General features: G+C 41.1%; 1 protein-coding gene and 1 long non-coding RNA gene across 11 annotated transcripts in view; one reads left to right on the forward strand and one right to left on the reverse strand.

Annotated features, from left to right (window-relative positions):
- HERC3 (HECT and RLD domain containing E3 ubiquitin protein ligase 3) overlaps positions 1–24,474 on the forward strand; it is a 130,325-nt gene extending 105,851 nt beyond the window's left edge. For 8 of the 9 annotated variants that reach the window (XM_072943326.1, XM_072943287.1, XM_072943317.1 and 5 more), the window contains 3 exons: positions 4,907–5,090; positions 5,569–5,671; positions 7,479–8,119. In XM_072943326.1, coding sequence (XP_072799427.1) covers positions 4,907–5,090; positions 5,569–5,671; positions 7,479–7,687 — 496 coding nt within the window. In that variant the 3' untranslated portion in view covers positions 7,688–8,119. Of the gene's footprint in view, positions 1–4,906; positions 5,091–5,568; positions 5,672–7,478; positions 8,120–23,315 lie in introns of those variants that run through there. The other variant, XR_012061307.1, reaches the window with a different exon arrangement.
- On the reverse strand, positions 11,304–23,409 carry LOC107034875 (uncharacterized). Of its 2 annotated transcripts, XR_012061327.1 has the most exons (6): positions 23,159–23,409; positions 19,385–19,916; positions 19,211–19,291; positions 13,461–13,576; positions 12,895–13,028; positions 11,304–11,692 (listed from the first exon to the last, which is right to left on the reverse strand). It is a non-coding gene; the product is annotated as an uncharacterized lncRNA (long non-coding RNA). The 2 variants fall into 2 exon arrangements; XR_012061326.1 differs by lacking the exon at positions 23,159–23,409 and having other exon boundaries at positions 19,385–21,605.
- Positions 24,475–25,695: the final 1,221 nt, after the last annotated feature.

Here is a 25,695-nt window from a genome sequence, read left to right on the forward strand (position 1 = left end):
ATTAATTTTGGCAATACCATTCGGAAGTAGAGATATATATATATATGTATATATATAATGAACACACAGACGTAGATATAATCAGAGATCTCATAGCTTCATTTTAAAACTTAGTCATAAATCAGGTATTACAATGTAAAATTCACTGGTTTATAAATAACAGTTGGAATAAGTTAAGCTTACTTGCTTGAGTTTGAAAGGCCTCTTTTCCCCTTTTTTGCCTCAGTCCCAGGAATTAGAGATGGTCTAGATAAGATACAGATAAGGATTCCTGAAAGCCCTGGTAGAACATTATTATCTCAAAGATGCAGGGAGGAAAATGCAGCCTCCTCTTAGGAGGCCTTTGTCCCCTTAGGGTCAGAATTTTGAAAAGATATTTTATCAAGCCGGCTTTCTCTGACTGCTTATGCAGAACCAGTTTTGGATCTGGTTTTGTCTAACTGCTTATGCACAGAGCAGTTTTGGAATGTCAAAAAGAGCCCCATCTGGGCCATTTCAGGGAGGATTTCCTTAGTTCCTAATTAAGTAAGTGCAAGTGTCTAAGTTCTGTACATATATAAACCCATCTGGATTATTGGGGTTATCTGGCACCCCCTTTTTCTTCTGTTTGGGAGACTCTATTTCTCATTTTAAAATTGGCTTGTCATAACAGAATCACTGTTGAAAACAGTAGGGGCCGGTGGGCTGTTTGTGAGTTTAGTTCTTCCAGGTGTCGCTCTGGAGTGGTTTCAGCTCTTTTGCGCGTCTTGTTTTCTCCTACCAGCAGTCTAAAACTGCCGTGGGTGCTCCGAGCAGTGGGTGGCCAATTCTTTTAATGAGTTTTTCAATTAATGGGTGAGTTTCCCTATGGGACTGCTGTACAGTATGAGGACTCACCTCCACAATTTCCATAAATTTTTCGGTTGCCTGAGAAAGCCATAACCAGCCGGCAGGAGCCGTGTCCCTTATCTTTGGAGCTGAAAGCTCCCATGTGGTATCTTTGAGGCAGGAAAACGGATGTGGGCCTTGAGGAGGGCCGAGTCCCAGGTCTCAGTTGAGCCCCTAGGACGTGTCCTGCCAAGTGTGGGTCCTTGGCTTCGCACAGCAAAGAATTCAAGTGCGAGCCACCGTTGAGTAAAGGTAGATTTATTTAGAGAGACACATACTGCATAGAGTGTAAGACAAGAGAAAGGTAAGGAAAGAGGTGTGGGAATTGGGTGCTCAGGTTAAAGTAAAAGTAGGTACACACTCCACAGACAGAGTGCGGGCTGTCTCCAAAGGGGAGAGAGAGCACAAAGGGCCACTAGGTGTGGTGGTGTCACTTTTTATGGTCTCAGTAGCTTCACACGCCTACAGGTGGGATCAATCCAACTGCCCCCCGGAAGGGGCTGGCATTCCCAGGGATTGGGCCACCACCCATTGTTTGGCCTTTTGCGGTTAGCCTTGGGGCTATCATGGCGCCTGCTGGCATGTTATTTGATCATGCTGTTACAATGAGCATGTAATGAAGCTCAAGGTCTACTGGAAGTCAAACCTCTTAATCCTCAAGGCCAACTAGGAGGTGAATCTTCCACAATTATGGTTGCTGTCATTCCTTGAGTGGCTGTGCCCTGCCCCCTTCCCTCCTGTCTCATCTTCACTTATAGTTCAACAAATTCTGTTGATCTAGATGATTTGGGGCAAGATGTCAGGTCAGCTTCCTACCTAATCCTGTAGTCTGAAGCTTCCCAGTGTCTTTCAGCTGAACAAAATCTTCCCATCCTCTTGCAGTTGGACACTTTCTCAGAACCTTACAACTGAACACTTTCTCAGTATCTTAAAAATGAGACGTCAGGTAACTTTTTTATCCGCCACTGAATAAAACTCAGGATTGAGTTAAAACTCATCTGGGCCCTTGCTGTTACCAAGGTCCAGATCCTTGGAGGGTTCATGTGAAGAAGAGAAGTTGGCTCTGGGTCCCATCATGGTTGCCAGAACTGTCAGCTGGAATAAAAAGCACACATGAGAGCTGTGATTTTTGGGTTTATTCAGGGGCCTTACTGAGGACTATATAGCCTGGGAGACAGCCTCTCAGGTAGCTCTGAGGAACTGCGCCAGAGATGTAGGGGAAGAGCCAATCTATATTAATTTTTTTTTTTGGCCTGGGAAATGCATGTAATCAAGCATATATCTTGGTAAAAGATAACTGCTAATCACATACACACAAAAATAGGTATCTCAAGTTAATGATTTTAGTGCTTATTTGTGTATGGGAGGATGCAAGGATCTGAGGTCATTGAAATTCCTCCTTAGATACATGCATCCTAGATAGTTATGTAGGGGCCCACATATCCCAAACACAGAACGCTTCATCCTGTTTTTCATCCCGAATTCCTTTCAGGGTGGACTATAGGTCAGTGACTGCAGTGGCTAATGACTTACAGAACTGCTTGGCGGGCAACATTCTTTGTTTTACAGGCTTTGTCTCATGGGTAAAGCAGTACATTATCTGCAGTGTGAGAAACTTTTAGCATCTATGGTTAAGATGTACAATCATCTTTTTACATTAGTAGCTTTTATTTAAAAAACCTGAACATTTACCCCATTTTAAAGATTAGAAAAGAGAGGCTTAGTCGTTAGCATACAGGACGTGGCAGAGCCTGGATCTGAGGCTCTACCCCACTTATCCACTGTTATTACATTGCCTGTTGTTTAGTGTTTTGTGCTGGTTTCAACCTATCAATAACCAGTGTTGTGGTTCTGATTAGGATTGCAAGATGCCCTTCAGCAATAACCATCAGGATACTTTGAAAAAAATTAAGGTTTATTATTTACAAGACCTGGAAATTACATGACACACTGGGGGAACACAGTGAGGTTGGTGGGGTTAGGGGTGGAGCAGAGAGAGTGAGGGAGTTGAGAGTGAGCTTCTGGGGTTCTGCTTTTATTGGGGTTGAGGGGGTGGGCCTAGGATGTCATGGGCTCATTCTTAATTGGTAAACTTAAAACATAAGCGCAGCAATTTAATGCATGGGAAGAGGGAAAAAAAAAACAAAAACACAAGTGGCCCAAATGGTCAGTTATCAGAGTCAACCAAGATCTCTCAAACCAGGGAGCTTCAGCCTGGCTCTTCATGTGGTCTAACCGTGTGGCTGGCCGTCTGTTTATTCCTGATGGCTGTCTTTGAAGTGGATGCCTCCTCAATCAAAGCTTAAGTCAGGACTTGTATGGCAAAAAAAGGAGAACAAAACTGTCAGGGCTCACACTAGTTAGTTATTGGTATACCTTGGTTAGTTATTGGTGACGGTGTCTGCTTAGAGGAAATGGAAGATACTCAGATTGTAGAAGTGCAGTATATTAGAGAAGCATAAGTGGAAAGCATTTTCATAATGTCAGATTTTTTTTAATTTTTAGAAAAAAATTAAATACAGAAAAGCAAAAAACTATGAACAGCTTTGTATCTATGACCAAGAATAAACAGATAGTGTTTGCTTTAGATTTTTTAATGAAAGAATTACTGATAACAGTGAAATTCTTTCATCCCCTTAATTCTGTTCCCCTCTTCTCACCCTCCTTTCCTACACAGATAGAACTCTTATGAATGTTAGCATATTCTTTCAAGTTTTTATTTTTATAATATATTAAGACAGAGATCTTCTTACATTAATGCTTTTATTAAACAAGCATTTCATAGATACATAATATACATAATTTCACACTTATAAACCAATCCTGTAGCCATAAGCAGTATAATAATCACTAACACCTACAAGGCAGCCTTGGTTCTAAGAACTTTACATCTGTTAACACATTTAATTTTTATAATAGTCCCGTAAGTTATGTATTCTCATTCTCCCCATTTTATAGATGAACAGATTGAGGCACAGAGAGAGTAAATAACTTGCCCAAGGGTCATAAGCCATAAGTGGCCGAGCCACTGCCTCTTATAGACGGCACTGTTTTAAGCGTGAAAAAACAACTTACATAAATGCTATCATATTGTACTTAACATTCAAAAACTTGGTTTTTACTCAGCATTGTTCTTGAGATTCTATTCCTTTGGATAAATGTAGATCTAGTTAGTTCCATTAAAGCGCTGGGCTTTATGTTCTTCATCATGTGACTTTACTGCTCTTCTTTACTGTTTTCTTGTACGTTCATGTGAGTCCCTCTGGGTCACCACCTGGTAGGAGAGCGGCTGGGTCCAAGGGTATTTTCATTTTCAGCTTTTCTAGATATTGGCAACTTTTTCTCCGAGGTGTTCATATCTCAGTTCACATTCCCACTAGTGAGTCTCAAATATGCATACAGACAATGGCCAGACCCCATGTGAAAAGAGAACACTGACCTGCAACCTGCAGAAACCTGCCCAGGAAGCCAGCTTGCTAGAAGTCTGGCTTGCAGGAAACTGTTGTCTTAATTAGCACTTGACTGATCATTAGTGAAGTGGAACCACTGTATAAGACACTTCTTTCCAGAGGTGATTAAGAGATTTATAGAAAGGAATTAGGAAATTATACCTTTTCAAATAGATGAGGATACAAATATCAGCTGGCTTTAGTTTTTTTCATTTCTGAAGAAAAAGGAAGTAGCCTCGAACCATTATCTTAGACTTTTTCTTTTAAGCAGAAAAAGTATTTTCTTCTGAACTAAATTAAGTCGGACCATAAACAAGATGAAAACTGGAATGCCTCAGGGGAAATAAAGTCAGTAGTATGGCTTTGCCAGTCTGGCCCCCTCCCCTTCCTTCTTGCATCTCTGCCTCCAGATCACCTGAGACTCCTTGGTGGAATTCTGGGGCTGGAACCTACAAGATGCCATAGGATGCCTCTTGGTGTGAGAATTTGATGAGATTTTTTTCTTTCTCAACTTCAGTGTAGAAGGGGAACTTGAGAAATTCTGCAAGACTGTGGGCTAACCGTGTTCTATTTCTTTGGTCTCCTGGCAGGCAGGAATTTGTGGAAGCTTATGTGAATTATGTCTTCCAAATCTCAGTTCACGAATGGTACACAGCCTTCTCCAGCGGCTTCCTAAAGGTGTGTGGTGGCAAAGTGCTTGAGCTCTTCCAGCCTTCAGAACTGAGGGCCATGATGGTGGGGAACAGCAACTACAACTGGGAGGAACTGGAAGAGGTAAGCCTGAAAGACATGGTCTAGGGAGGAGCAGTGGCCTGGGTGGGAAAGCCCAGAGCCTGGCCTCTTTCCAAATGTTGTGTGACTGAATAGGATCTGGAGGTCTGCTGTATCTCAGCGGTTACATCTTTTTTTTTTTTTTTAATTGAAGTATAGTTGATTTACAATGTTAGTTTCAGGTGTACAGCAAAATGATTCAGTTATACATGTATATATGTATATTCCTTTTCAGATTCTTTTCCATTGTAGGTTATTATAAGATACTGAATATGGTTCCCTGTGCTATAAAGTAGATTTTGCAGGTTTTTTTTTTTTTTTAGTGGAAGTACTGGGGATTGAACCCAGGACCTCATGCGTGCTAAGCATGCGCTCTACCGCTAAGCTATTACCCTCCCCCAACACAGCAGTTACTTCCTCTCCAATGCATATGTCCACTGTAATATTTTTCTTAAGATGATTTTTTTTCTTTTTTGGGCAGACTGCCATCTACAGGGGTGATTACTCAGCCGCACATCCCACTGTGAGACTATTTTGGGAAACATTTCATGAGTTCCCACTGGAAAAGAAGAAGAAGTTTCTCTGTAAGTATCAGTAATGTCAATATGGTATATGTCCACATTTCAGTTTTGCATATGGTATAGGACGGCATGCTCTATGGGTAAAGTTCAACTCTTAAATGGTAAAGAGTAAGTAAGGAAATATATTTACACTATTGTCTTATGATATCAGGCACAGAGGGTGTTATTCCTTAGTTGCTGCCTAATAGAATGGACTGCATGAAAGGAAGAAAAAAGCATTTCACTGATTTTTTAATTGCTCTAAAAATACTAGTTTTATATGTCACTCCTTTAAGTATTACATTAATGAAATCAAACTGTTTGGATTAACCTCCCTTCTCTCTCTAGCCTTTTGAAAATATTAGTGTTCATGGCAGATGTAACTGGGGAGATGTGATTTATAATAGCTTTGTTGAGATTTAATTCACATGCACATACTATACAACTCAGCCATTTAAAATATACATTTCAGTGGTTTTCAGTATACTCCACAGTGTGCAGCTGTCAACTTTAGAACATGTTCATCACCTTAAGCAGCAGCCCTGTGCCCATTAGCAGTCTTTCCCTGTTTTCTCCCAACCTTCTATCCCTTTACCAGTCTGCTTTCTCTCTGGCGTCGCCTGTTCCGGACATTTCATATAAATGGAGTCATACAATAAGTGGTCCTTTGTGACTGGCTGGATGACATTTGAGAAGGGTAATTAATACATTTGGAAAGGAGAATGAAGTCTAGTTTACATGAACAAACTGATCCTTTTAAAAAAATAGTAGAAATCTTTGTGTCATTGTATAATCACGTTGATAAACTAGCCAGTGAATAGTATACATTTTTTATCTGTATAAAATTTTTTAAAAAACTAGAATTTGAGAGGCAGTCTCTTTTGCTTTATAAGAAAGAGCATATGTTAGTATTAATGCAAGATTTATCCCTGGATTCTACTGCTCATGTGCAAGAATGAGAGGCAGCAGAGAGCTTACAGAAGAATTCCTAAAGAGAGCCCTGTTTCTCCTCTGCCCCGTTACACAGGCTCTTGAGAAGCTGTGGCATGTGAGTCAAGTGATGGGGTGAGGTTTGCCAGCAGAGCTTGTAAAGCAGTGACATCAGGCGGAGTCTGCTCCTGGTCCAGGGATTATCCTTAAAAGAAGACATTTTTCTGTTCAGAGATTTACATAGGTTTTATTAACTCTACAGACTTTGATAAGAATGTGTATCTATTTCAGCCTCAGGTAGTGGCAGGTTATTTGAAAGTGCTCCTTAACTAAGGATTTCACTGTAGTAATTTTTCCAGCAATTGAACAAAGAAGGTTCTCTAGTGCTAGAAAACAGGAAAAGACAGCTGGGTTGGTCTCTCTTTTTTCCCCCAAGTCCCAGTGTGTCACAAGAGTGAAGCGTCTCATGTAATGTCAGCGTCAGCTCTTCTGGTTTAAGAAAAATGGAGAGACAGGCAAAGGCAAGCAAACAGATCCCAAATGGAAATTCACCAGCCAGGGGGTATAAGCACAGACATCTGAGGGGAGAGGAGGCCTCTAGTCAGAGACTCAGGTCGTCTTCCTGCTTTCCCCGAGGTCAGCAGTTCCCTTCAATGAAAAGTACAGACTTTTCATCCACATAAAACCAACAACCAGGATTTGAACGGCAATCTCTCTCGCTCTGTAAGAATGAGCTTATATTAGTATTAATGCAGTATGCATGTATTGTATTGGCACATGAAAGTGGTTGCACTTCTCATAGGAGCCACAGGGTGTCATCCTTTCCCTTCTGTTCCTCCCAGGCCGCCAACACCAGTCCCCCATTTGTGTAGTTGGTAATTCCCATTCCCTCTCTCCGCAGTGTTCCTGACGGGTAGTGATCGGATTCCCATCTACGGCATGGCCAGCCTGCAGATCATCATCCAGTCCACAGCCAGCGGGGAGGAGTACTTGCCTGTGGCCCACACTTGCTACAACCTTCTTGACCTCCCCAAGTACAGCAGCAAAGAGGTCCTGAGTGCACGGCTGACCCAGGCCCTGGACAACTACGAGGGGTTCAGCTTGGCCTGAGGCTCCCCAGCTTGCCCCAGATTTCCCTTCCTTCCTCAGCGTCCACCTTGAGGCCCATATAGAAAATCATGGGCGTGAGTTCTATTTTTCTATTGCATAAGTGGGTTGGGACTTGTGACTCCTGAACCTGGTTGATGGTTTTCTGGGGTGGTAAGCAGGAACCTTTTTGAAAAATCAGGGGCTGGGGATGGGGTGAAAAATTGGCTCTTGTGGGGGCGGTGTTTTTGTTTTTAAACCAAATTAGCCCGTATTCCTTGCACTTGTGGCTGTGTTGCACTCTGCTGGATAAAATGGCAGTGGATTTTTAAACTCACATTTCCCCAGTGTCTCTCTCAGCCCTGATCTTTCCTCATGATGCTTCCTTGTCCTTCGTCTAACTTCTCATTCCTCTGCAAGAATGATTTGATTATCCGTCCTTTCTCACCTGCACATGCAGAATGTCTCCTTTCTCTGCAGCCTTGGAAATGCTCCTGGCTTGTTGCAGCCCTACCCTAAGGACAAAGGAAAGAAAGGACTACTTCAGAAATTCTTAAGTCCAACAAGCTGAATCTGGGTCCATTACTTTGGCGGAACTCTGGAGAACTGATGGGAGCCCTCTGATAAACACGCCTTGCTTAAAAAAAAACTCGAGGGACAAGCCATCTCCCTATGGCTCTGCCTATTCCTGGCCCTCCTTAAAGGTGTGCAGAGCTTCGCAGCTGAGCTGAATTTTGTTTGGTTGCTCCGCCAAGTCCTTTTGACGATAAGATGATGTGGCAGGCCCCCAACCCTTCCATTATTTTGCTTTGGAGCAAGTTGCATTAATTTTTTAAGGAATATTTTCTCCCAGAAAAGTAGAAATAATATATTTCTTGTCCCCTTTCCCTATCACTTTATGTCTCTACTACTTTGTCTCCCCACTGCCCTCTTCATTCCGTCCCCATCTTTGTGACCTGACTTCATGCTCCCCTCCTCTCCATCTAGTGGATGCATGCAGTCTGGTTTTTTATTTCTATTTAAATTGCAAAGTTTCTACTCAGATTTTTTTTTCCCTTTTCCCTAACTGCTAAGACTTAAGGACATTCTTCATTATGGAACTTTTGTTTATTGCATTTGAAATGTTTGTTTACAATGGGATTTCAGAGGGTTGTGTTTAAAGCAAATATATGTATCTCTGAAATCATGACATGCTCAACCTTCATCCGGGGTAAGGAAATTCTACATGAGCAAAGAATCCATGTCAGCCTAATTTTAAATTCCTAGTCACTAGAGAAAAAACTTATTTATATAAAATGAAGTATTTATGAACCGTGAGTCAGCATCAAATCTCAATGAAGGACTGTAGATTTTTGCTTTTTCTTTTGGTTTTTAAAATTTATTCCAATTGCTAAATTGGTAGTTTTTCAGTCTTTATAATACAAGATTAAAAAGATATACAGTTATATGAAATGTTTATTTTCTATGTGTGTGCATATAGTTCAATATTATGCAATAAATTTGGTGTTTTAATGTAACCAGAACTGTTTCTTCTTGTACCTGCTAAATAGGTAGGTTGCTTTCAGTAGAAGAATTATATCATCTACCTAAGTAATCTAATAGATCAAATTTCGTTCCTGCCACGAGAAAGGAGAACTGCTGGGGAAATGAAGAGGAAAGCAGGGTAGAGGAGCAGGTGGCATTAAGAATGGATAGGATTCCAGAAGCTTGTGACAGGTGACAAGGCATTTCTTAGCAAGGGCTTGAAGTGGGAGCGTATTTAGAGAAAGGCCAGGAACAATTTGAAGGGAGCATCAGAGGAAACAGAATAATGGTAAGTATGACTGGGGAGAAAGAAGGCAGGTTTGGGACTGAGGAACCAGGCTAAGGCCTTGAAACGTCAAAAAGTTCATAACCTTGAGGTAGAGGAAGGAGGCAGTGATATGACTTGAGCCTGGTTTTAAGAAGAAAACATGGATGGGGGATACATGTGGAGGAATTGGAGTGGGGAGGACAGAGCACAGTGTAAACAGACGTGTGGACAGGAGAGAGGGGAGGGGGCAATGAGAGCCTTAAGGGAAAAGGAGAAATTAAAGTTGAATCCAAGACTTACTAATCTAACAGCTGATGCTTACCTCACTTGTTCACAGCAAAAAACTTTTTTCAAAAAATTTTAAAAATTACTATGTACTGTACTGTAATGTACTGTTAGTAATGGGAAGCTACTGTTCTCTTTACCACCTTTAAACCATTAAGTTCCGTTCAACAAACACTTAATAGCATATATATGTGCTAAGTTTGAGGGACAAAAAAGCCTGTTCCATTTAAATTTCTAGGCCTCAGAATCCTTATCCATGAAATAAGGAGTTTGGACCAGATAATTTCTAAGGTCCCTTTGAGCTCTGAAATTCTAAAATCTCATCACCAAAAGCAGTGCCTGCACATAGATATGCTCAATAAATTCTTCCAGATATTTGTTGCATGAGTGAAATTTTCTAAAAATGATTTTTTTCTGGCATATTTTCCTCTTTTCCCTTCATCACTTAGTTTTGGAAGATTCTAGATAGGCATTTCTAGATTTACTTACCGTCCTCACCTGCAGACATTTGGAAGTTTCTCCACTGTATTCATAAATGTACCAGTTTAATGAAAAAATAATTTCATTAAAATAAGGCAGTAGGTGGGATTCAATGAAAGTGTAACCAGGCAATGTAGCCAATTCTGATAGCTCCATTTCCATGTGAAAGCTTTTTGATGACTAGACTAGTTCTGTATTAATAACCTTGGAGAGCTGAGGTTGGCAAACTATAGCCCATGAGCTAAAATAGGTTTTATATTTTTAAAATAAAAGAAAAAAGGGATACATGACAGCAGTTGTCTGGCCTACACAGCCTAACATATTAATACGTGGCCCTTAATGGAGAAAGATTTGCCCCAACTCTTTGAGATCAGACTTGCAGGAATCATAACAACAGAGCTGGTAACTTGCTGAAGTCTTAGGAGGAACGTGGTCATAGCTGACACTGAACCAGAGAGAACAAATGTGTGGGCCTTTCTGCCACAGGGGTGAGAAAAATCAAGCTGTGTCTAAGATTAACGCACAGAAATAGGCACCAAGGTTTTAACTGTCATAATCGCCACCAGGTATTGACTGTGCGCTGGACCCTGCACTGAGCATTATCTATGCACGAATCAGTTTAACTGCCACCTCTGCCCTCCTGGCTCGACCACTTACCAGCTGTGTGGCCTTGGGCAGGTTTCTTAACCTCTTGCACCTCATTTTCTTCCTATTGAAAATGGGAACAGAAATAGTGCCTACCTCATGGAGTTGTTGATGAGAATTAAGTGAATTAATTAAGGGAAAGCACGTGGGACAGTGCCTAGCATGTGACAAACTCTCCGTAACTAAAATTACTATTCTTACCCTAATTTTTCACATGAAAAAATGAATGTTTAGAGAAAATAATTTGTTCACTGTCAGAGTGGTGGGACATGGACCATTAATCTGTACTGTGCCAAGCTGCTAGAGGTGGGCAGCAAATTTGACTAGAAATGGGTTGCTAGAGATGAAGTTGCCTAGTGGCCAACTGAAAGAGACATCATGATGTAGCAGGTCACTTCCTTGACCACCCATCTGCAGAGACGCTGTGGGGAGCTTTGTTTTCCTGCCACTGTACAGTTCAGTAAGGCAGTTCTATGACTGTGGGACTGAAATACGGATCAGGTGTGCTTTTCCCATAGCATCCGCAGTAGGTCTCATTGGAGCTGTTGTCAGTGAGTACGGGGTCTCTTTTGGCATTCAGTGGTCAGCTAAGTATCTGTTAACTTCTCCCAGACCACAGTTTGGAAGTGATGGCCAAATAGTAGCTTCCAAGTTGGAGAACGTATGGAGGTACCGGGAGTGTGGTGTGCCTGAAGAGGGCATCACAGCTCCATGCCCTTTCCCACATACCTTGCCCTGTGAGTCTCTTCCATCTGGCTGCTCCTGAGTTGCAGGGCTGGAGGTGGCATCATCAAAATGGCAATGTAGGATACCCAGCCTCCATCTCCCTACAAAGATCGACAATATATATAAACAGAGCACCGGAGTGCACTTAAGAAACTTCAGCACTGCAGGGAACCAAAAAACCCTGAGACTAACCATACAAAAAGGGGAAGGCAGCTTCATTCTGCCTGCATCATCCTGTCCCCAAAACTAGCATTGCTCAGCACCAAGAGGGAGCTCCCAGCTAGATAGAGGACCCTTCACTAGGAAAGGGGAAGTGGGGTGAGTGACTAGCTTCCCCAGCCTTTTGGGGCACCACATGAAGGTGCCACTTCAGATTTACCCCACCCAGAGACTGGCAAAGCTGAGACACACAGAGATGGAACAAGGAAGAAAAGTAGGAGCTACCAGAAGCAGGCACACAGCAGAGCGACTGTGGTTTCTAGACACCTGCTCTACAGACATACCCAGCAGCTTTCACCACTGAAGAAAACGAGAGACAGCACAGCCACCATGGACTCCCTGCAGATTTCACCAACTTTCACCCACAGGTATTTGCATTCACTGGCATCAGCCACCTGAGTCCTACCTACTTTCTCCCTGCCCTGATCTGGCCCCTGCTAGAGCCCAGGTACTGCACCAACAGCCAGCCCAGGCCTCTTTGTGAATATAAGACATGAACCTAGATGCCCCATCGCCATGTGTGCATTTGGGGCAAGCCCCTTCAGCTGTGCACTTGCACACTGCCGGCCTGACACCTGTCACTGGCTTCCACTGCTGTGTGCACACCTAGGGGGAGACTGCAGCCACAGGAGAGCATGCAGATAGCTAGGGGCTCTTGTAGCTGCCAGGGTGCCTGCAGCTGGCCCTGGCCTTTGCTGCCTGCCCTGGCACCCACGACTAGGTGCATGCCTGCAACTGGCCCCAGCCACTACATAGGTACTTGTAGCTGACCCCTGTAGCTGAGCTGACCACAGGCATCGGCCACCACCGCTGCCTGTTCCAGTCCCTGGATCTAGAGGTGCTGCTCAGAACCCCAACAGCCACTGTAGCCTTTGCAGACTCCCTGCAGCATTCATCAAGGACCACACAGTTGTTGATGCTGTAGACCCCAGCAACCTGAGCCAAAGAGAGACCATGCCTCTTGGACCCCTTGCTGCCACATGCCCCCACACTTGGTACCCTGCACCAGTAGACCTGGGTCACAGCATGTTGCAGTGTGCCCACTCCCTCTCCAACCCTTGTAGGTGTGAAAGTCTTCACTTACCAAAGTCAGTCCATAATGTCTGTAAGAGATGACTGCTTCTTGAAATGCAGACACTCATGCAAGGCTACAGGGATCATGAAGAATCAGGGAGACGTCTCCATCAAAGGAATACAGTCAACCTCCAGTAACTGGCCCTAAAGAAACAGAGATCTAGGATTGCCTGATAGTTTAAGAAAATTGTCTAAAGATGCTCTGAGAACTACAAGAGAACAAACAATTTAATCATATCTGGAAAATAGGACAAGAACAAATAAGACGTACATCAAAGAGACAGAAAATCTAAAAAAGAAATTTTGGAGCTGAAGAATACAATGACTGAATTGAAAAATTCAGTAGAGAGCTTCAACATCAGACTTGAAGATGAAGAAGAAAGAATCAGTGAGACAGATCAACTGAAATTATCCAGAGGAGCAAAAAGAATGAAAAGGACTGAAGAACACCTATAGGACTTAGGAGACCCCGTTAAGAGAAACAATGTACATATTATTGGAGTTACAAAAGGAGAAGAGACAGAGAAAGAGGTAGAAAGCTTATTTAAAGAAATAATGGCTGAGAATTTCTCAAACCTGGGAGAAATATGGACTTCCAAGTTCATGAAATTAATAGCTTACTCCAAAATTTCAGTCTAAAATGATCTTTCCTCATAAGGCTATCAGCAGATTTCCCAGTAGAGACCTTGCATCTAGGAGAGAATGGAGTGATAATATTCAAGTACTGAAAGAAAGAAAGAAAAAAAAAACCTGCCAACCAAGAACCCAGCAAAGCTGTCCTTCAGAAATGAAGGTGAGATAAGACTTTCCCTAACAAACAAAAACTGAGAGCGTTCATTACTAGACTTTATATAAAAATGCTGAAAGGAGTTCTTCAAGCTGAAGGGAAAGGACACCAATTAGTAACGTGAAAACATATGAAAATACACAACACACTGGTTAAGGTAAGTATACAGTTAGATTCCTAATACTCTACTACTGTAATATGGTGGTGTGTTAATCACTTAACTTTAGTATAAAGGTTAAAGGACAAAAGTATTTTTAAAAAAGCTTTAGCTACAATAATTTGCTAGTGAATACATAATATAAAAATGTATTTTGTGTATGTATGTAAATTGTGACATTAAAAACATAAGAGGGAAAGCAAAAGGGTAGAATTTTTATATACAATCAAATTATCAGCCTAAAATATACTATTATATCTATAAGATGTTTTATGTAAGTCTCCTGGTAATAAAGCAAAAACAGTAGATTCGCAGAAGATAAAGACAAGGAAATTAAGACGTATCACTATGGAAAATCATCAGCTCATAAATGTGGGCAGCAAGAGAGGAAGACAGCAACAAAAGGACTACAAAATAGCCAGAAAACAGTAAGATGGCATTAGTAAGTCTTTATCATTAGTTACTTTAAATTTAAATGAACTGAATTCTCAAATAAAAGACAAAGAGTGGCTAAATGGATTAAAAAACCCAAAACTCAACTATATATTGCCTACAAGAGACTCACGTCAGCTTTAAGGACACACATAAGCTCAAAGTGAAGGTGTGGAAAAAGATATTCATGCAAATTGAAAGCCACAAGAAAGCAGGGATAGCTATACTAATATCAGACATAATAGACTTTAAGCCAAAAGTGGTAACAAGAGAAAAAGAAGGTCATATAATGACAAAGGGGTCAATTTATCAAGAAGTTATAACAGTTGTAAATATATATATGCACCTAGCATTGGAGCTAAATATAGTAGCCCAAATATATTAAGAAAATACTAACAGATCTGAAGGAATAAATACACAACAATATAATAATAATTAGAGACTTTAATGTTCCACTTTTGACAATGGATAGATCCTTCAGACAGAAAATCAACAAAGAAACAAGAAAACTTGAACCATACTTGAGACCAAATGAGTCAAACAGATATATACCGAACATTCCCTCCAACAATACACATTCTTCTCAAATGTACATGGAATGGTCTCCATGATAGGTTATCTAATAGGTCACAAAACAAGTCTTAACAAATTTAAGAAGACTGAAATCATACCAAGTTATCTTTTCCAACCCCAATGGTATGAAATCAGAAGTCATTAACAAGAAGAAAGCTAAAAAATTCACCAATATGTGTAAATTAAACAACACACTTCTGAACAAACAATGTGTCAAAGAAGAAATCAAAAGGAAAATTTTAAAAATCTTGAATCCAACAAAGATGGAAACTCAACGTACAAAAACCTATGGGATACAGGAAAAGCAGTTTTAAGAGAATTTTCTATCAATAAATGTCCAATTAAGAAAAAAAAAATCTCAAACAACCTAATTTTACTCCTCAAACAACTAGAAAAGAAAGAACTAAGCCTAAAATTAGCAAAAGCAACGAGATAATAAAGATGAGAACATAAATAAATGAAATAGAGACCTGAAAAACTATAGAAAAGATCAATGAAATTAAGAGCTGGTTTTTTGAAAGATAAACATAGTTGGCAAACTTTTAGCTAAATTAAGAAAAAAAAGACTCAAATAAATAACATTATAAATGAAAGAGGAGACATTATAGTGGATACCACAGAATACAAAGGATCTTAAGAGATTATCATGAACAACAAATTGGGAAACCTAGCAGAAACTGATAAATCCTTAGAAACAAACAACCTACCGAGACTGAATCATGACACAACTAAAACTCCAAACAAACCAATAATGAGGAAGGAGATGGAAACAATAATCAAAAACCTCCCAATAAGAAAAGCCCTAGACCAGATGGTTTCACTGGTGGATTCTACCAAACAGTTAAAGAAGAATTAATGCCAACCTTTTTAAAACTCTTTCAAAAAATGAAAGTGGAGGGAACACTCCCAAACTCATTTTATGAGGCCAGGATAACCCTGGTACCAAAGCCAGATAAGGATACTACAAGGATAGAAAACTACAGACCAATATCTCTGATGAATACTAATGCAAAAATTCACAACAAAATAGTAGCAAACTGAATTCAAAGGCACATTAAAACAACCGTATATCATGGTTAAGCAGCATTTATCCCTGGAATGCAAGAATGGGTCAATGAATGCAAATCAATAAATGTGATATACCACATTAATAGAATGAAAAATAAATCATATCCTTTCAACAGAAGCAGAAAAACATTTGACAAAAGAACATCCTTTCATGATAAAAACTCAACAAGTTGGGAAGAGGGAACATACTTCAACATAATATATGGTAAGTTCACAGCTAACATTATACTCAATGGTCCAAAGTTGAAAATTTTTCCAAGATCAGAAACAGGTCAAGGGTGATGACTCTCATCCCTCTTATTCAACATAGTACTGGAAATCCTAAACAAAGAAATCAGACAAGAAAAAAAAAGACATCTAAGTCAGAAAGGAAGAAGTAAAATTGTCTTTATTTGCAGATGATATGATTTTACATATAAACATTCCTAATGAGTCCAACAAGAAAAGCTAAAGCTAATCAATAAATTCAGTAATATTATAGGATAGAAAATTAATGTACAGAGATCAGTTGTATTTCTGTGTACTGACAAGTATCTGAAAAAGAAAAAAAAATCCCCTTCATAATAACATGAAAACAATGTTTAGATTGTACATATAAATGATACCATATAGTATTTGTCTTCATCTGATTTACTTCGCTTATTATGGTATCATTTATATGTGGAATCTAAAATATACAAATGAACTTATTTACAAAACAGAAACAGACTCACAGATATAGAAAACAAACTTACCATTACCAAAGGGGAAGTGGGGGGAGGATAAATTAGGCATTTGAGATAAGCAGATACAAACTACTACATATAAAATAGATAAACAACAAAGGGCCTACAAGGAACTATATTCAGTATCTTGTAATAACCCATAGTGGAAAAGAAAATGAAAAAGAATATATATACACATATACACACACACTTGAATGTATATATGTAACTGAATCACTTTGAGGTACACCATAAACTAATACAACATTGTAAATTAATTATACTTCAATAAAAAAAAGTTTAGGAGTAAACTTAACCAAGGAGGTGGAAAGATCTTTACACTATAAACTACAAGACTTTGATTTGAAAAATTGAAGACACAAAGAAATGGAAAGACAGCCTATGTTCATGAATTGGAAAAGTTAATATTGTTAAAATGTCCATACCAACCAAAGCCATCTGTAGATTCAGTGTGATCCCTATCAGAATCCCAATGGCATTTTTCACAGAAATAGAAAAAATAATCCTAAAATTTGTATGGAAACACAAAAGATCCCAAATAGTCAAAGCAATCCTGAGAAAATGAATACATTGGAGGCATCATACTTCCTGTTTCATACTATACTACAAAGCTACAGTAATTAACATAGTATGGTACTGACATAGAAATAGACAAATAGACTAGTGCAATGGAATCAAGTGCCTAGAAATAAACAGTTGGATATATGGGTAAGTAATATTTGACAGGGAGCCAAGAATACTCATTGGGGAAAGAGTAATCTCTTTAATAAATGGTGTTGGTAAAACTGGATAACCAAATGCAGAATAATAAATTTGGACCCCTATCTTATACTACTCAAAAAAATTAACTCGAGATAGATGAAAGACTTGAACACAAGACCTGAAACTAAAAGTCCTAGAAGAAAACACAGGGAAAAGACTTCTTGACATTGGCCTTTGCAATGATTTTTTGGATATGACACCAAAAGCTCTAGCAACAAAACAAAAACTCGTTAAGTGGGATAACATCAAACTAAAAAGCTTCTGCACAGCAAAAGAAAGAATCAACAGATAAAAATGCAACCTATGGAATGGTAGAAAATATCTGCAAATCATGTATCTGATAAGGAGTTAAAATCCAAAATACATAAAGAACTCATACAACTCAATAACAAAAATAACTAAACAATCTGATTTAAAATGGGCAGAGGACTCAATAGATACTTTTTCAAATAAGATATACAGTCAACAGGTACATGAAGAGGTACTTGACATCACTGAACATCAGGGAAATGCAAATCAAAACCACAAGATGATCATCTCACACCTGTTAGAAAGGTTATTATCAAAAAGACAGGAGATAAGTGTTGGTGAGGATGTGGAGAAAGCAGAACCCTCATACACTGTTGATGGGAATGTAAATTGATGCAGCCACTATGGAAAACATGATGTTTCCTCAAAAAATTAAAAACAGAACTGATTCAGCAACCTTACTTCCGGGTATATATCTGAAGGAAATAAAAATAGGATCTTGAAGAGAACATACACTCCCATCTTCACTGCAGCATTATTTACAATAGCCAACATGGAAACAACAGGTCTGTCAATGGATGAATGGATAAAGAAATTGTGGTGTGTATGTATGTATGTATGTATGTGCGACACAATGGAATATTAGTCATAAGAAGGAAATCCTGCTGTTTGAGACAACATAGATGGACCCTGAAAGTAACATGCTAAGTGAACTAAGTCAGATAGTGAGAGACAAATACTATATGACTTCACTTATTATGTGGAATCTAAAAAGCCTACCTCATAGCGACAGAGTAGAATGGTAGTTGCCAGGGGCTGGGGAGTGGTGGAAGTGCGGAGATGTGGGTCAAAGGATACAAACTTCCAGTTACGAATATATTCTAGGGATCTAATGAACAGCATGGTAATTACAGTTAATATATTACAAATTTAAATGTTGCCGAGAGTAGTTCTTAAATGTTCTAACTACAGAAAAGAAATGATAATTATGTGATGTGACGGAGGTGTTAGCTGATGCTATGATGGGACTCGCATTACATTATATTGTATTAGTAGATCAAACCAGCATGTTGCACATCTTAAATGTACAGTGTTACATGTCAACCACATCTCTGTAAAACTGGAAAAGGAAAATACAGCCAAATCACAGTTCATTGGATGATGGAGATAAAGGTGGAATGAAGGAGGGCATACAGCAGGAACCAGTACAGATCTGAGGTGTAACTCAGAATATTTTGTGTTAGGGTCAAGCATGGAAGAGAAAGTCAGTAAAATCAAGGCTAATCTGCAGAATTTTATCATTTCCTTTTTAAAAAGAAGTGTAAATGTTGGTTGTCTCCGGTTTTCTTTGGCTCCTAGAAATGGAGGCAAGCAGATTTTAAACCAAGAACATGGTTTGTTAAGTCTCTAGAATATCCAAGAACATGGTGCCTGTCTTGCCTTTGTACTACTTTGTTAGTAGTCAAGGTTGCTTGAGTTATGAGTCTTCTGGTTTGTGAATGTCTTGATTTTTAAGGAACACTTTTGGGGAGCACTGACAGGTGCCATTGGCAGGCTCCATCTGCAGACTTACCTGCAGGAAGAGTATCTCACAAAGCTGAGGAGAGGCTTGTGACAAGGAAGAGAGTAGGTCCTCATGGCTTCAGAAATTCTCCTGTGGATTAGATCGAGGGGATTCTCCAGTCAGATGTGACACAGAAACTACCACCATGCCTTTCCAACCCAGGTAAAAGAGGGATTAGCTCACCTGAGGGCAGAGCCCTGCGAAGGGTGTGGCAGATGTCAGTCTCTGACTACAGCTCTCTTCTTTGGGATGCTAACCCAGATAGACTCAAACACAGGCAGGGCTGCTCGCCCACACCGAATCAGGTGTGGGTTTGGGCGTCCATCTGAAACAACTTTCACTTGTGTAGTGAGAAACTGGGACAGGCAACAGAACAGGTGCTGGAGGAGGGGCCCACCTCACTGTGGGCAGACTCTTTGCATCTGTATTAATAGTGGCCTCTCCCACAGATTAGCTAATCCAGGCTTTGGTGCTTTATTTCCTTCTAAAACTAATGGCCTGTGTCCTCCTGAGTTATGTGTGGCATGGAGAAAATTAGTTCAGATGTCAGCTTTTCTTTTTTGTTTTTCTTCCAAGAATGGCAGGATGCTAGGCAGGAGGCACAATCACATGGTCTTCATATCTTTTGAAAGCGGATTTTCTGGGGCCTAATCCCAGGGGAGTTGGATACAATCTCTGGTAATTATTGATTCAGCTCCCATTGGTGTTGAACTTCCTGAGGAATTAAACAAGAACAGTTCACACACACTCCTCAGATGCAGGAAAATGTTAAACCAGAAGTCCTTCCCAGTCACCATTTCGTTAAGATTAGGAGAAAAAGAAAGCCAAAGAGCAGATTCTGAAATAACCCCATTCCCCACGGTGCCATAAGAAGCTGGAGCTCTTGAGGGCCAAGATCAACAGCAAGTGCCAACTAGGTCCTGGCTTGTGGTCCCAGCAGGACCAGCCTGCCACTGCCAGAGGCTTGTTGTTGTTAAAAATGGGTCTCCTGACCTTTCCTGCCTGGGCGCTCCCAGGAGCTCGGATGTTGGTGTAGTAGACTCAAGGACTCTCAAGTTCAAGTCACTGGCAGATTGTATGGAGATGAGACCTGGAGTTTCTGTCGCCGAGGTGATGGGGGGCAGCACCTCACTCAATGCTAGGGTCAGATCAGCTGAACCCAAAACTTGCCCTGTTGCCGGCCGAGCAGTGGCACGTCCACTTTGCCCCTCTGGGGCTGATGAGGGCCTGGGGGAGGACCCAAGACCCCGCCCAGTCTCTGCCTTGCCCACAGGCTTGATGAAATGTAGCATGCTAATTAGGAGCTTCCAAAATCAGAGCAAATCTCCTCCCTAGGGTACACCTAGTTTTTAGGGGTTTAAAAATAAACCCTGAGACAGAGATTTCAAGACACCAAATGACCTAGAAATCAGTTCAAAGGTTATTCTGTTCCTTCCCTCCACAGAACTTGGCATTCCCATGTTGGTTTCAGCTGCCGTCTCAGTTAATTCTTCCGTGTCTGAGCAGATATGGACCTCCCAAAATGTTTCAGGGAGTAGACTTAAGAGGAGTCTGTCCTGCTCTATGAGGGAGGGAATTTAGCCAGCAAAGATCTTTTGGAGAAAGCTGCACACAGGTTTTGATGCAAATTGCTTTGAGAATAGTCAGAATTTTACTTTTCAGACCAAGAGAATGGGTCGGTGTTTCCATAAAATCATGCTTACCAGTTAGTACTGATTTGTACTTAAAGGGCTGGAGGTGCCTGCTGTTTCTGACTTATACAAACAAGGGATCACAGGGTGAGGGGAGTTGTGGTGAGGGAAATACAATTCCTTTTCTGTAGTGATACAAAATGTCTCGTTGGATTTCCACATAAGAGCGTATCTTTATCTCAGTGCTGATGATAATAGCCCACCACCATCATTGACTGAAGATTTAGAGTGTGATCCCTTTATGTTCATCCAGGTAAGTTCCCATACTAACCTTGGTGAGGCAGGTACGACGATTATTCCCATTTTTCAGATGGAGAAACGGAGACAGGGAGGGTAAGGAGTGTGTCTGGTCACAGAGCTAAGCCATCTGTCTATAGTCTGGATCTTAAGCATCAAGCAGCATTTGGCCTCCGCTGGTGCTGGCAAGTGTGCCGATCACTGTCAATTTTGGATTTTGAATTGACTGAAGCTGCTTATTTCCACAAACACCCAGGACGCAGTCTGCACCCTCTGCTTAAACGAGGGACTTGGGATGAGCAGCATCAAAGCCCCCGGAAGCTTGTCAGAAATGCAGGTTGTTAGGCACCCATGGGACAACTGTACTATTTGAACCCTAGCCAGTATTCCAGCTCAAGAAATCCTGCTCTCTGATATCAGAGAGAAACAGACTCTTCACTGTCTCCCTCCCTGCCTTCCCTCCTCTTTGTCTAATCTTGTCCTGTCATTTTAAGTTCTTCAAAATTAACAGAAAGTTACAGACAAAACACAAAATATCTTACCAGGAAGCACTGAAAGCCATAGAACCAAAAGCATGACAGGATTTCTTAGCATCTTTGAATTGCTTTTGAGAAATGAAAGGAAGATTCAAACATGTAAAAGATTGTGAGTTTCAAGTCACAGTAACAGACATGGAAAACAGGCTTGTGGTTACCAGCGGGGAAGGGAATGGGAAGGGAAAAACTGAGAGTTCGAGATTTGTAGATGCTGACTAGCACATATAAAATAGATAACAAGTTTATACTGCATAGCACAGGGAACTGTATACAATATCTTGTAGTAGCTTATGGTGAAAAAGAATATGAAAACGAATATATGTATATTCATGAATGACTGAAGCATTGTGCTGTACACCAGAAATTGACACATTGTAAACTGACCATACCTCAATAAAAAAAAGTCACAGTAACAGAATTTATACACACAGAGAACCAGCTGAGACATGGAGGTTCTTAGTCCATTTTGCGTTGGGGTGCATACCCTGGGGCAGATGCTGCACAACTCAGAGCCCCTCTGTGGTATAAGCCTTGTTGATGGAGAAGAAAACTAAGAAGCAAGCTGTCAACAAGCCAGTTCCTGCCAAATCCCATTTGTCGGCCTGCCAACCAGCATTCTAAAAATGCATTTGGGAATTTTGACTTTTGGCTTTTACTGAGTATGAAATTCAATGGTGTATTTATAGCCTTGATAAGCTGACCCAGCTCAGGGAGAACTCTGATACATTTTGTCTTACAAGATTCAGAATCCACTTCTAGAGGAGGTAGTAAGGAGACCATCGAAAGATTGAAGTGGGGAGGGTATAGCTCAAGTGGTAGAGCACATGCTCAGCAGGCACAAAGCCCTGGGTTCAATCCCCAGTACCTCCTCTAAAGATAAATAAGCCTAATTACCCCCACCCCCGCCAAAATAAAAAATAAATACAGTAATAAATAAATAAAATATTTTAAAAAATTTTAAAAAAGATGGAGTTAAAAAAAAAAAGATTGAAAAGGACCTCTCCCTCAACCTCCTGCAGTCCGTCTGAAATTCCCCTTCAGTTTGTCCACTTCCCAGGGAGCAAGGGCGGGGCTTGGGGCTTGGAGGACCCTCGGTCTTTGCACCAGGCTATAGAAGCCAGTGTACTAGGGCCAGCATCACTTTCTGGTCCCCCTAGTCGCCCATAGGGGCAACCATGAAAATAGGATTTAAGAAAACGGAGGATCAATACCTACTGCCTATTACTTTGGACCCAGTATTTCAAAAATCAAACTATTCAGGGAGAGCTTCAGTTTTGGCAGAAAGCATGCAATTGTGCTGTTAGCAGTGCTGTACCTTCATGCTCCCGAGTTAGCCAGATCTCGGGTTGAATCTGGTGTCAGGACTGGGACAAGGTCTTTACTCCAATCCTTCATTTTTAAAAAAAATTTCATGTTTACTATATTTTGAATGTGTATTTGAGTCACTTAGAGAACACCTGCAGACCTGACCTCCCCAGGGGCGAGGCACTCACCTCACACAACTGAAATGCGCCATCACAGTTTTCTGGTGGCTTCATTAGCTTCAAAGTAGAAAATGGTTTGCGTGTTTACCTATGATGGCCTCCTAGACTTTGGAAATGTACTTAAACAATTGTTTTTCTTAATGCTTTTCTTTCTGCATCCCTCCAGCCTCTTCCGTGAACTGTTTCAAAGGCAGCTGAGCACAGAGCACCAGCCTGTTCTTCAACCCAGCATCACGGGCACATCCAGCTTGTGCCCAGTTGGTGTCACCTTCGGGTGCCCTCCCTGGAGACAGAACAACAAATCTTAATCCTCATGAGGCTTCTGAGGAGCTCGGGGAGCAGCGTGATTCCTTACCAAAGGCAAGGGTCAGAGGCCACAGGGTGGTTCCATCACACATTCTGGAGGCTGTCAAAAATTTCAGAACGTTCAGTTAAAAATATTTTATTGAAGTTTATACAAAATACAGTCATGTACAAAAATGTACATAACAGTTTTTTAAAATTCGGTTTACATTTATAAAAGGAACAACCGTCATTTCAAATAACGTTCTGCTTCCGTGTCATGTAAACATTGCTCTGGGCCCATGTTATTTTACTAAAATTGTACCCACCCTTGGAGATGTCATGATCGTGTGGATGCCTTCAGATTGAGAATTCGATCTGACACACGGATTTCTCGAGCTGCGCATGTGACCACGACTGGCTGGATTCCAGGCAAAATGAGATCCCCTAGAGACATAAGTGCAGTTTCATAGCAGTACGGACTTGCAGCTGTGCGGGTTTCATGCGGCTGCACACCCGCGGAGACCTGTAAGCCTCAGCCTATCTACACACACCTATTACGAAGGACTGTGGTGGGAGCGCGCAGATACCCACGAGGACGCAGTCCCTACCCGGGAAAGCAGCCAGCGCCACAGTGCGCGCACGTCACCCGGCTCTGGGGCCTGTGGGGGCGGCCACGCCGAGACGTCAGCATACACAATTTCAGTACACACAGATCTGAAAGGACGCTTTGCCTCTCTTTTGACAAAATGTCGTTTACTGATTTTGAAGGTCGTGTGTGGAAAAAATAAAAAGCAAGGGGATTAATGAAAGGAGAGCACATTCTGGCTTCTGCTAACCCCACGGGCTTCCAAGGAAACACTGCTTCAACGTTTTAGTCCAGTTTTACCCTCCCTGTTGGTTTAACCAAACGGAAGAATACCACAAAGGTGTGGGTTTTGGCGCAGAAACCGCCTCTCCTAACCCAGGGAGAAACCCCCTCAGGAAGCCCCGCCTTGAAAGCAAAACCGATTTTAGACCACAACCAGATTTGCACAAAGCAAAGAGTTAATGGCATTCAACTATAAATATACCAATGGTAGAAAATGATATACCTTTAAGAAAAATTGCATCTTTGTGATCAGATTAAGAATCTCTTAAAAAACTAATAAACTAAATTTTGATTTTCCTTGCAGATCTGTGATCAGTTCTGGATACACGACCCAATTCTGTTTACTGAGAACTAGGCAGCCCCAGAAAGAACCAACTTACCTGGTACATGGCTGCCCCTTGATTCTCATAATAAACCTTAATATTCACCTTATGAGGAATTCTAAGCTCAACCACATCCATGAAGGCCCATCCCTCAGGACACCTCAGTGCTATACTTATGACACAAGCACAGCCCTGAGGCATTTGTCCTGGGCTAGACATGCCACACCTGGGAACAGGTGCATCCTGTTAACAGGCTCTTCCACCACCACGCGACTGTTGCATCAGAATGAGACAAAGCAAAAATCACACTGATACCACAAACAGAGGCACTGCTGATCCTTCCCTTGGCAACGAATAATCATCTTTTGACTTCCAGCTGGCAACCAAAAGGAAGAAATCTAATTATTAGCTCCTAATGAATTAGGTAGCAATTAAAAGAAAATTGGTCCTCCAGTTTGAAATATGATTTAGTCTTTCATGGAAATTTCCCCTGAACTGGAGATCACTGACATTGTGTGAGCTTTCTCCTACCAGCACAAGACACAATTTCAGCTGTCTTGAAAAACTTCTCAGCAGGCCCTTGGCCTAAACCTTGCACAAACATGTCTAAAAAGTGAACTCCAAATGCAGTGCTTCAAAGATAAAACAATAACGCTACCGTACTTTATATAAACAGCTCTTGCAAGGTCTGCTCCAGACAAAAACACAATAAAAGCAAACGACTGGGAAAGTGACAAGCCCCTGCTATCTCTGATTCTTACAATCATACACTCAAGTTTACGCTTTTTTACTTATCATTGTTATTAAATAACCCTTGACATTTATTTTGTTGGCATGTCCTAATACATACACACACACACACACACACACACACACACACACTCTCTCTCTCTCTCTCCCTCTCTCTCTCTCTCTCGCTCTCTCTCTCTCTCTCCCCCAAGAGAGCAAAGGACAAACCGCAGTCCTGAGTGTTCTGTGTGAAGCCAATTAAGACACTGCTTCTAGGGCTCTGAGACTCAGGGCTGCAGACATGGTTGCTGTGGAAATAAATTTGCCTCCGCATTTCTGGC

This window comes from Vicugna pacos, chromosome 2 (genome assembly GCF_048564905.1).
Source record: "Vicugna pacos chromosome 2, VicPac4, whole genome shotgun sequence".
Lineage (NCBI taxonomy): Eukaryota > Metazoa > Chordata > Mammalia > Artiodactyla > Camelidae > Vicugna > Vicugna pacos.